At 44.7% G+C, this 12,785-nt stretch overlaps 1 protein-coding gene across 1 annotated transcript; it reads left to right on the forward strand.

Annotated features, from left to right (window-relative positions):
* Nucleotides 1-7,917: 7,917 nt before the first annotated feature.
* KLHL34 (kelch like family member 34) lies at nt 7,918-12,668 on the forward strand. Its single transcript, XM_015625128.3, has one exon. It carries the CDS (start codon nt 9,355-9,357, stop codon nt 11,140-11,142), a length of 1,788 nt encoding a protein of 595 aa, XP_015480614.1. The 5' UTR covers nt 7,918-9,354; the 3' UTR covers nt 11,143-12,668.
* The last annotated feature ends 117 nt before the right edge of the window (nt 12,669-12,785 follow it).

The following is a 12,785-nucleotide window of genomic DNA, read 5'->3' on the forward strand; positions in this document are numbered from 1 at the left end:
AGCTGCAGAATGGGAATAGCCTAGCACAGGTTATTGCTGCCCTTCCCTATCCTTGCTCACCAGGGCCTGCTCACTCCATACAAGCCACTGCTAATCTCTACTCAGCAAGAGTTAACCCATTAAAAATAAAGTGCTGTAGGTAGAAACTAACCAGACTCTCTTCTATAGCAGATAAGGGGCTCAGTTGTAAAGGGTCTGATCTTTAAAATGACCTTTATTCTAACAGGACCATTGGGAGCTGATTATACCCTGCATATCAGGTGAGAAAGCCAGTGCATAAGGTGGAAAAATAAAGCTGAGACAGCCTCCCAAGCTTCTCTGTGCTAAAAAAAAGTTGTCTTTCTGCTTGTTACAGAATTTATGGCAAAATTTCTATTGGTTTTGAAGGAACCAAAACCAGTCTCTATTTCCATATAACTCTGTAAACTTTGTACTGAAAAATACTTATGCAACCACAAAGTTCATTTGAAGAAAATTGCAAAATATAGCTCCCTGCAGAAGATCTGTTAGACTTCTAACAGCAATTTTATATCATCAAAGGCAAATAAACCTGCTTGGGGAAAAACATACAGGTGATTTGTATGGTGACTGCTTTCATATTCTGTTTATAATTTCAACTTACAGCCCCTAAACCTCAGTCAGGAGTAGCAGAAATATCAGGGTGTGCGGTTTGTTTGTACAGACTGTTTATTTTATGTGTACAGCTGGTGTGTGTCAAGACTGGCTATGGCTATTTCAAGGTTTGTCCTGAACCTGAGTGTTTTCTTTCCAGACAGCATAATCTTCAAACCGTGGAAATTTTGTTAGAGTGCTGATGTTGGGAAGTATGGGAGAATTTACTTAATACAATGCATTTTTTAGAAGTTTTGACTTAGCTGGTGTAATGAAGTGCTATACCAGCAGTGCACAGTATCTGCCTGCATAATGATGGACTGAAAGTGTGCCTCCAGTCTAGTTTGTGAAGCTAATATTTTGACTTTTCTTTTTGTGTTTTTTGTTTTTGTTTGGTGCTTTTGCTAGGGCTGTAGGCATATTCATATGTTACTGTGAGCTAAATGAAGGTGCAGGCAGAGAGATTATCTACTGCTCTACATATATAAACCTAATTACTTTTTGAAATCAGGTTTCCTCTGACCACATTTGTCATCTTCTCCGTGCAAATTCAGGAAATTTTCTCTGTGGTAACTCGCTTGTTTGACCATAATTCAGCAAAGAGGAAGACTGGAAGATGACGAAAGGTAGAAAAGCCATAGTTGCACCCTTTCAAGATGGTCAGGTTGGCCTAAACTATTGTATTGCTGTCCTTGAATGACCTCCAGAAAATATTAATTGTGTAATTACTTGTAATTAAAAAAAATTGAGGCATATACACTTATTTTTATTCTCTTCCACCTTTCAATGCTAGGATATTGAATTGACACGATTGTGTGGTAGTGCCATTTAACCACATTTCTCACTGAACTTCAGCTCTTGTTCGCATCTTCGCCTTGGAAATAACTGTTGGGATCAGAGGAGGTTCCTTGACACCAGCACTGCTTTCTTTAGTGGAGGAGGAAGGTGCAACTGTACTATTTTTTGTGTGTGAGGACTAAGAATTTTCTGGCAGAACCTGGCATCCTGTTGAGCTGTATTCCCCACCTTCATCTGCAAAGCCACTCTTTACTGCAGGAGGAGTTTTGCCAGTCAACCCAGATCACCCCTGTGGCTGACCTGCATTCCTGAGCAGGGTGTGTGCTTGCCCCAGGTGCATTGCTGGGTGCCTCGGCATGGCTGGAGTGGTGCATCCAAGGGCTGCTGACTTACACTGTCAGACAAGTCCCATGGTTCTGCTGAGAGATACCAGCTGCCCTGGAGAGATGGGCCACCTGGAAGATGAATGGACAGGTAAGTCTTCACAGTATTGGGAAGGTGTTTTGCTCTTAGACATTTCAAAGTTTGTGTTTCCCCCCAGAGAGTTTCAGGTCCATCTGTCCTCTTCACCTGCTTTTTCTTCATTTGTCTGCAGTTTCTTTTCTTGAGTGTGACAGAAGAACTAACACAGAGCAATGATTTTCCTGCTTCAGGCAAAATGGAAAGGCCCCCTGAAAACTCTGCTGTTGTACCAGGAAGATGCTGCTGCACTGTCATGCCAGGTGCACACTGCTGGGGCCCAGGGCATGAGTGGTCACTCCCTTCAAGAGTCACTTATGTCAATCCTTATCCTAGACAGATGAGACCAAAATAAACTTGCTGAATATAGAACAGCCTTTCAAGCTGTTTTGGGCACACTATCTATGTGTTTTTTCTGTGCAGGCAAACCTTTGCACTTCCATGACAGAGTCAATATTTGCATTGTTCCTGTCACAAGAACTCAAAATTAAAATTAATGAAAGTGAGCTCATAGATTAGTTCTTGGAGAGTGACTTGGAGATGAGGTGTTTGGCTCACTGCTATCCACAGTTTATGTGCATGCACAGTTGGCATCCAGATCGTACCAGGGAAGGAGGGGAGATAGCTGAAATCCTGCATGGTCTGTTAGGACCCTGGCCTGGAGGTGAAAATTTGGCATACACAATTTCTGTAACTATCCTAGGAATTTCAGGAGTGGAATTTAGAGACTGTCTGGTGTGGAGGGAGTTGTCTTTCTTCCTGTTTGGTGAGCAGGGCCACCAGTACCTTATGCCACTATGGACTGGCTCTGAGATCAGCCTGGCAAGTGATCAGAGAGGCTTGCTAGTCACACAGCAGTCCGTAACTCATGGAGATTAGGGGGGTAAATGACACACATTCCAGCAATGCCTTTGTCACACTCCAGTATGGCTTTATTCAGTCAAGAGTCATTGAGGAAAAAAAGCTTTCTAGACACATGGTGGTTTGTCATCCATCCTTCATCCTTTGGCATGTGCAATTAATTCCAGCTGCACTTCACCCATGGATGCTCACCCACTCTCAAACCTGAGAGCTTGTGAGTAAATGAAAAAGAATCAGCATGTGCAGGTGCAATCCTTGCAGTCCCAAGGATAAGCCTGGGACTTCCATGACGTGGAGGGACCAAGTCTAAGTCATGAGATAATGAGATGGTGCTGCTGGCAGTGATCACAACCATGACGACAGTAGTGTATGGACCCTAGGAACACCTTTAGTGATCGGCTGAGTGTAGACATCAGGTTCTCATTATCTCATGCAGTAACAGCAGCTGATTACAGTGTAACCTTTACTTTGCTCACCAACAACCCATGTCTTGGAGAGCATTTGCTTGAATGTGAATTAGAAAATTGAAGAGGATAGCTGAATCCTAACAGCTTATGTAAAAAGCACCTTGGTTTCAGAGACATGCAGCTTTACTTCAACACTGCAGCTTTACTTCATTTCTGTGGCATCCCAATACAGGAAAATGTCAGTTTTCTCCTCTGTGGCCTCAGATCACTGGCTGTTCCTTACATCTCTATAAAAACTCATCCTCATTCTAATTACAAGTAAATGGATTCAAAGACCACTGAACCCTGGAGGCTAGTCCCCAGTTCCTCACCCTTTTCTTAGACCTGAGGTGTGTATCCCAGTTGTAGGGGTTTTGTGCTGGATGCATGTATGACCATGGATAGCAGGTCAGGCTGGACAGGCTGTGTGCCTGGGAGCTGCTGGGTGGGAGAGCCCAGCCCTGCTGCCACCAGTGGTCACATAGCCCAAAGCTGCAGCTGCTGCCACTACCTGCACCCAAGCAAATAGAGGCTGGGAACCCAGTTAAATCAGCAGGTCTTTGGATAGAGGTTTAACCAAAGTTTAACCAGAGGTCTTTGGTCTTTTAAAGGTCTTTGGGAGGCAGGAATACCACCTGGGGGTCAGAAATTGTCCTTTTATAGCAGGGGGGCTTTCATACTTGTGGAAGGGACCCATGAGAAAAGAGCAGCTTCCGCTAGGGCTGTGCATACCCATGCTGTGCAAAGTCAGCAGCCAGAGGTGTCTGTGAGCATCTCTGATCTGGATGCAGGGGGAAGATGCCCCTGGGCAGGGGTTGTAGGTCCCTCTCTGCTCCAATAACAGCACAGGCAGCACTGCCTGCCCAGGGGTGAAAGCCAGGGCTCAGTGCAGAGCATCTCTGGTGCCACCTGGCCATCGCAGGAACAGATGAACCCCTAACAGCCCTCCACCCTCAGCAGTGAGGTGCTGTGAAAGCTATTAGTGCATCTGCTCTGAAATGGGCTCATTAAAATACACATTCTCTTTCATTATCCTGTGGCTGCAGTGCCTGACTCATCCCACTGCAGTTGCTCTGGAATGGGAACCAAAGTCAAAATTTTTCCAACTTGTGTTTTATTCACCAGGGAAGCTCATGTCTAACCCACTGAGATGGCAGTGGAAGCTGGAACAACATCTGTCTTCACAGGAGGCAAAAGAAACCTGAAAAAACAGGGAGAGGAAATAAATGAGGCACTGTCTGATTGAAAGTCTGTTATTCCATGTTGCCTTTCACAATTTGACACAGGATGCTTTCTTGCACAGGTGTGGTTAATGCTGGAGTAACTCAGCTGGGACATGGCCACTCCCAGCCCAGGTGTGCCAGTGGTATTTCCTCCTTTCCTCCTCTTTTTCCAGAGAGCCACAGGAGTGTGCCACACAGCCAAGGTCTTGCAGCAGGCTTTGGCTGGGATCCCTGCTCTGACTCCTGACCATACCAAACCTCTCTTCTCCTTGGAGACAGACAGATCCTTGCACTCACAGTTTTTGCTGCCAGCACTGTCCCCAGACACAGACCCCTCTGAGGTGGCACATGGATGGATCCAGGGTGCTGAGGGTTTGCAGAACTCCTCTGACAGGCTGGGGGAGGCACTCTTTATGCTGCCTTCCTGCTCCCCCAGCTCATAGGGACAGTCTCCTGTGGGCACCACTCAGACAGTGCTTAAAGCCACAGGCAGCACCACTCACCCTGCCAAAATGGAACCCTCACAGCCTAAACCCATCTCATGCAAGCTGGGAACCTTCCCTCTTGCTTTTATATTCAGACATGATCTCACCAGACATTGCTTTCAGCTGCAAGAAAATTCCTCCCTCTTACTGTTTTGCTCTTAAGGACTGCTTTCCTGGGCTAAACATCCTTTCTTTAAATAGATGTGCTGACCCAAATACTACTGTGAATGATTATTCAAGGATGAAGAACAGACTGTAGTTCAAAGATTTTCACGAGGCAACTTAAATCAATATGATCTTTCTGATTAGCACTTCTAGGAAACCTGTATGGCTATACTCATTACTTGGCTCATTTTGCTGTTATTTGTTCATGTGGTACATTATCAAGCATCTGAAATATTTACTCTGTTGTCTTCTGGACTGCACTGATTTCTTTTGGAACAAAATGTAGCATGGTAATCCTCTGCTGTGGAATTTTTTGTAACAAATATTTTATAGTAAGCCACTTGTTAGTAATGAACCTAATATCACTTGTACAACTCTTTTTGTAATCTTTACTCCTAAAAAATAATTGGCAAAATTAAAAATAATAATTAAATTCTTTGTTAACCAATGGCCTACTTGCAATATTAAATTGAATGTGGCATTGCAACTTGGGCCATTTTTCAATTTTGTATAGGAAAAAAACCTCTGCACGTGTGGAAGCCAACATTTTTCACAGCACACATCTGAATTTTTTTTTTTTTTTATTTCAGACTGCCTACTGTAGTAGAGCAATCACTTCAACAGAAAACATACTGAAAACCTGAAATCTAATTTAAAGTCTAAATGATGCACATGATTAAAAATGTATTATCTATTCCCAGCAAATCAGCATCATTGAAACACTAATATTTCCCTAATTTTAAGCACCATCTAGTGAGTCAAACATTAGCAAACTGCGCCTGAGGAAAATAAGATCCTGGTTTGACTGCATCCCACTTAGCGCTAGGTCTCATGCTGAGATTTGTAAGTTAGCTGTTTAGTCGTTGTCTGTTCTCTTACTAATGGACATTAAATATTCTTCCAAAGGTGCTGGAGACCTGAGCTGCTGCATGAAGGTAATTTGTTTGTTGACAAAGAAGGGTCTTGGCTGAGCAAGGTCCCTAGTAAGACAAGGCTAGCTGCCTGAAAGTGAAGTAGGGAAAAACTTCATTTTGATAATGATATTTTTTTTTTTCATTTTTTTTTTTATCACTGCAGAGCAAGGGACTGGAAAAGATGTGGTTTTATTTCAATTATAAGCCAAAGAAAAAAAAAATCACCACTCAAATAAACAGTTTTATAAGCACCATGATTCTTACTACTTCTATTAGCTGGCTTGCCATGAAGATGAAGTAGGTTTGAGAGGGAATAGCACAGCAAATCTGCATACAATTATAGGACCTGCTTACCTGGCACTGGTATTAAATCAGTTCAGTTAAATCAGCACCAGCCACTGACCTGTATAAACAGCCACCCACGGATGGGATTCATTTGGAAAGCAAGTGATCACAACCAGTCAACACGGAGTCACCCTGGGCACAGGCTGGAGTGTTCAGACTGAGCCCTGCTGGCCTCTCTGAAGTGACAGAGCTTGTGCTGGTACTTCACACTTGCCAGCCAAAGTGGTGCAAGACCGGGCAGTGCCTGGCCTGGCCTTGCTGGGGGTGAGGAAAAGGCACATTGCCTCTGACTGGGAGTGCATCATTTGAGAGGCAGGAGTGCTGCACGGGGGTCAGAAATATCCCTTGGCTGCTCCTGGCAATACCCTCAGTTGGCCAAGTTGACCTCTTTCAGGTACATCTGGATCTGGGGGGAGCAGGATTTATTTATGTGCCCTAATCCCAGCTGTTCTGTGGGATTTCTCAGCACATGCACTTCCCCAGGCTGGTGGCCCTGGCTCCACAGCAGACCAGCCCGGCTCTGTGCACGGGGTCTCTGCTGGTGGTGCATCCCCAGCCACACACCCAACCCCTGCTCACATCTGCTGGCCTACATCTGCTTGGGAGCTCACACTGTGAGGGAGGCTGGAGACCTGGCCTGGCCACAGGAACCTCTCTGCTCTTCTGGTTTTGGGTTTTCCCCATTTCTCCCTGTGCACCACTTCCTGGCTGTGTCAGAGAAGCTGTGGCAGCCCAGGCTAAGGTCTGGTGGAGGACAAGGACTGTTGGTGAGGAGGAGGTGATGTCAGGAGGTTCATATGCCAAAACTGCTGCAGGAGTTCTCCTCAAACTCAGCCCTGTGCTGCAGGCACAGCTCCTGAGCTCACCTGCCCCACACCTCATGCTCCTAGGGAAGTAGTGATGGACAGTGCCCACCCACCTGCTATTTCAAAACAGTGGAGGTTTAGCTGCACCTCCTGTTACAGAAATCTGGTACCTGATGGAGTTAAACTGGGGAAAGCATTGTCTCCAGGAGTGGGAGCATTTAAGGCCTGGTCCCTCACCACTGGGACTCACTGGGACTGCCAAGGGGTGACAGAGGAACCTGGCCTTTGGTCTCTACTTCCAAAACAGGAGAAGTATCAAAACTGAAGCTTGGAATCAACTGCACAGCTTTGCTAACACCTGAAATACCTTAGAATTGTCCCAACGTGAACATAGGCAAAACCACTGGGAAAAAGAAACAAGCATCCAATTTCTCCTTTATCCCTACTGCCCAAACAAGTTGTGTTGCTAACAAAGAGCCAGATCTTTTAGCAAAATCCTGATTTATGGTCTATAAATAGATCTCATTATAGAAAGTGGATTCAAGAAGGAAATCAGTTTTCAGAGCTATACAGCAACAAAAAATTATGTTTTTTGGAGTCCTTCCCCACAAACAGAGCAGAGCATGTGTAGGTATCAGTCTGTTTAGCAGGAAAGTTTAAGCTCACTGGAACAGTCACACAGCATGCACAGTCCATATTAGGATCCAGTCAGCTCCAAAGAATGCTCAGCTACACGAGTAAGCCAGAATTTAATGACATCACATAAATAAATATAAACAAATACAGTAAAAAGACTTTACCTTGGGCTTAAGCAAAAAGCAAAATTTTCCAGTCCTGTGGGATTCTTCTCTGCTCCCAAGTCTGCTGGCTCACAGTGCAGCAAAATGATCAGGCATTTAACAACCCTGGCAAAGGTCTGCAAGTCCTGAGGGTGTTTGATTTGAAAGAAAGGTGTTGGGAGGAGATTACTGAACACCTCCATCCAGAGTTATGCAGGAAAAAAAAAAAGAAGAAATAAAAGCAAGCTTTATGAGGTCAGAATGTGTAGCCTGCCCAGAGCTGCTATTCCTGGTAGAAATTAGACCCTGAAGTGCCCAGGTGAAAATCAGGGATAATCCCTGTGTAAGTGCTTCTAATTGGGACAAACTGAAAGTGAGAAAGTTGAGCAAGACAGCTCTGGCCCATCCCTGGGGGCTCTGGGTTTGTTCCCAGGTGATAACTGAGAGGACAATTATGCAAAGCCTCCTCTATAAACAGAATTTGGTTTATTGGCCGAACTGGGGGAATCTATTTTTGTCACCACTTTGTGCGAATGTGTTACCCTTGTGATTTCCAGCCAGGTCACTCCAAGTCAGCTGCTTTGGCTGTGGCTGTCACTGGAAGCTCCTCTGTCCACCCCAGTCCCTGGCCCCATTTCTCACCCGCCCGGGGCTGGCTCCCAGGCGAGGGGGACAAGGGGATGAGCCTGTGGCTATTCTGGTAGCTGTGAGCTATGGAGGTGTCACGTGAAGCAAAGAGCCAGAAATGCATGTCAAATCGAACCAGTGACTAATCACGGTATTTTGGTTGTCTTAGTGGCTGCCGGGGAAAGATTTATGGGCTCAGAAAATCTTCCTGTAATAATCCCTGAGCGCTGATTTGATCTTCGGCTGAGGCTTCCCAAGAGCGTGCGGAAAGAGGACGGAAAGGGGGCTGCTGTCCCAGGGGTGGTGACGTCTAAACTGATTGGAGTTCAAAATCCAAACGAGGAGAAAAGTCAGCGCTCTCTTCTCATCCGTGTCTGCTCAGAGCCACGCGCTGGCAGCCAGAGAGGATCCCTTTGATCTGCCTGTGGAGCGAGAAGGGCTGGGGGCGACGGCTGGGCAGACACGACGGGCCATTTATTGGAATTGTCATCTAGCTCCCTCATCTGTCACCTGATGGCCGGCCAAGCAAGTGCTCGGCACAGCTGTGGACTCCTCATCCTTGCGCAACTTGTGGAGACAAGAAAAGTAAGCATCCTACAGCTGATATGACATTCAGCTAATTTTTCTGTAAAGGAATGAATTGAATTCACTTTAAATCTACTAACTGTCCCCCTGTGCCAGGCAAGAGACTGACTTTTTTTGGGGTTGAGCTTTTCTCTAACAGCTGGAGGTCTGCTGGGCATTCAGGCAATGGCTGTTGAGTAAGGCAGCTGTTTCAATATCTAATTGCATTTTACCTGTAATAGCTCAAGGGAAAGCGTTGCACTGTCTGCCATGAGCTACTTCCTGTCCTACTGCAAAGCACACTGCACTGCCGTGCTTGCCCAATACCAGAGCCTGAGGTCAGAGGGTTTTCTCTGTGATATTTTGCTGAAAGTGAAAGAAAACGAGTTTCCTGCACACAAGTCCTTGCTGGCATGCTCCAGCGACTACTTCCGAGCCATGTTCAAAAGTTATACCCAAGAGTCTAAAGCCAATGTCATTCACCTACAAGTTATCTCACCCACCGGGCTCCAGCACATCCTGGATTTCATTTACACATCCTTGCTGCCCCTTTCCTTTGAAAGCCTGGAGGATACCTTGGAAGCTGCAAGCTACTTGCAAGTGTCTGATGCTATTGGCTTGTGCAGTCAGTACTTAGTTAACAATCTTGCCTTGGAAAACTGCTGCTTCTCTGCCAACGTGGCCAGGAAGTTCTACCTGCCAGATGCCCTAGCAGCCACAGAAAAATACATTATCAAAAATATCTGGAAGCTGCTGGACTTGGATTTGTCAGGACTTCTCGAGCTGAACTTCAGGTCTTTGCTAGCAGTGATTCAATCACCAGATCTCCCCATGGTGGAAGAATGCCGCCTGTTAAATCTTGTCCTGCTGTGGTTGAAGCAGGATAAATCCAGGCTGGATCATGCAAGCAGCCTTCTAGAGCACATAAGATATGGTCTCATCCCAGTGGAAGAGCTGAGAAAAACCTACACACAGTCAGAAGTGTCCCTCTCAGCAGGTATTAAGTGCTTGATCATAAAAGCAATAAATTATCACACATCTGTATTCAAACAGCCTGTCCTCCAGGATAACTCCACCACACTGAGGAACCAGAAAACTCGGATCATTCTACTGGGGGGAGGCACAGCCAGTGAGGGGCTCGTCACTGATGTGGTGGCCTTTGATGTTTACAATCACAAATGGCGAACCCTCACGCAGCTGCAGGACAGGGTGCAAAACCACAGTGTGTGTGTGGTGGGGAACTTCCTCTATGTCTTGGGTGGGGAAATACAAAGTGGTACCCTGGATGATGCTAAAATTGAAAAGACCTTATCGGTTACAAACAAGGTCCATCGGTATGATCCAAGATTTAACACATGGACCCAAATCACAGGCATGCTGGAAAAGAGATGCCAGTTTTCCTGCTGTGTCCTAGGCAAGGATATCTTTGCCATTGGTGGAAGGGGTGAGGCTGGGTCGCTGCATTCATCTGTGGAAGTCTATGACATCAGCAGAGATAGATGGACGAAGGCCAGGGAATTGCCATGCAGAATACATGGCCATGCCAGTGCTGTTTGCAAGAACACCATATACATCTCTGGGGGTAAGTACTCGGCCCCAGCCAGCACAAGCAATGACGTTTATTCTCTGAGCTCACTTGAAGGGCAGTGGGTGAAACGCGCCCCAATGAGCATTGCTCGGTTTGGGCATCAGATGGCAACAATCAGGGGTTCCATATTTACCTTTCTGGGATTATATGAACCCTTCTCTGAAATAGAAAGGTATGACCCAGATCAAAACCAGTGGACTCGGTTAAGACCACTGATCTACGATCGATTCTCCTACGGCCTGGCAGTGGTAGAGGAAACAGCTCTTCTCATTGGGGGAAAGAAATGGCAAAACTCGCTGGAAGTCTCCACGCAAGACGTGGTTGGCTATGATATCGACAACGATGGCTGGGAAGAGATCTGCAAGGCCCCTCTGCCGTGGTGTGGGCTGCAGTGCGCCGTGCTCCAGCTCTCTGAGGTGGCCGAAGAGCAGGACAATGATAGCCAGCAGAAGAAGCTGCCCAACTGCTGAGCTCCCTTGCTGAGGAATATCCATCCCAGGAGATGAGCGAGCAGGGCAGTCATGGAGAAGAAGAAAATTGCAGTGGCACTGAATGTGAGAGTGGAAGTTTTGCTTGGATAAGCAAAATGCTTGGTGGAAACAGGCAAGAAAATCTGGCTCCAGCACAGGAAATACATCTAGGATTTATAAAGATGGAAGCTGATCTCACTGAGCAAGGATGTAGCAAGTAGCACGTTTAGAGGCGATGAGTGAGAACTGTAATCCTTGACTCTTGGATAATACCTAGATAGCAATTAGTAGGTGTTGCAAGTCAGATTTTTCAAATATTAAAAAATATAATCCATCTTTTCTGTTTTCTTAATCAGAGGTAATTTTCCCAGCTGGTAAGTGCTATTGAGTTTTTATGCTATGGCTAAGCAAAAAGAAAGAGAGCTGTATAAAGACTAAAAAATTGATGCCTACAAGAATTAGTAGCAAGTATTTCCAAGGAAAAGGTATTATTTGTTATACTACGTACTAGGCAAGAAGGGTAAAATGCTTTGTTGCTGTTGAACTGCTACATGTGAGAACCCTGCAGTCAAAAAAGGTTTACTTTCATCGAAGAGTACAAAGGGGAGGGAGGTAACTGAAGGTTTTCAGAAGTCTTTACTCAGTGTCTGCCTACATACAAATCAGCAGTAGTGTCACTCCCCTTTGGACACACTGGCAGTGTTTGAAGTCACACAGGGGTACTTTAAAATACATGGATATGTGAAATGCAGACAAAATGGTCAGATGCCACACAATCAATCTGGTATGGAGTAAAATGAATCTTGAGCCATAAATGTTCGTTTAAAAGCTAAATTTATTGTATTTAATTTTACAGTGTTCCCTTTCTAGGCTGAGAGTTAATACAATAAAAATATATATAGAAGAACATTTAATAGTCTTAAAAGAAGGCAGCACAATGGAAAGGACACATGTTCTTTGTCACCAGACTAGCTTAAAAAACTGTAATGTTTAATTTTCACCTTTAAAGCAATCAAGCTAACTTTACTAATGTAAAGTGCAGGCAGAATGGCTGTTGCATAGCAACAGATCTAAGTCTTCTGAACTGCCTTGGTTTTGACAAGGAATCAACTACACAATGTGCATATACATCCATCAGATATAAAGAGTTTTTCATATGAATATATTTACTTTTGGTCCAATAAAACAATAGCAAGAGAATCTAAATGCTTGGAACAATAGCACAATCCATTTCAAGTCAAGCATTTTTTAAGAGAAATTTACAAAAACCTCACAAATTTAATATACAAGTCAGTACCCATGCAGTAAATAAATGTCCAGTTTATACAAACAATATTCTTCTAATAGTACAAATCTTACACTGGATCCAGAATTCTATACAAACGTTAATACATGATTTGTCATCCATATAACTTGAATCTAGGTTACTGAAAATGGGCTACAGAAAGGCCACTCTTCTGTACAGTTGTGCAAAATCTGCAGAACATTTGCAATTCAAACACAATAACAAGATAGAAAATGAGGGGTAGAAAAAGGAAAAGAAAAAAGAGAAACAGGAGAGAGGGGTGAATGAAAAAAAAGAAAAGAGAGAGAGGGAGAAAGAGAGAAAGAGAGAGAGAGAGAAAGAGAGAGAAAGAGAGAGA

This window comes from Parus major, chromosome 1 (assembly GCF_001522545.3).
Source record: "Parus major isolate Abel chromosome 1, Parus_major1.1, whole genome shotgun sequence".
Classification (NCBI taxonomy): Eukaryota; Metazoa; Chordata; class Aves; order Passeriformes; family Paridae; genus Parus; species Parus major.

Bases quoted from the DNA above. Each gene is read 5' to 3' on its own strand.
- KLHL34 (XM_015625128.3), top strand. From the start codon at position 9,355: ATGAGCTACTTCCTGTCCTACTGCAAAGCACACTGCACTGCCGTGCTT.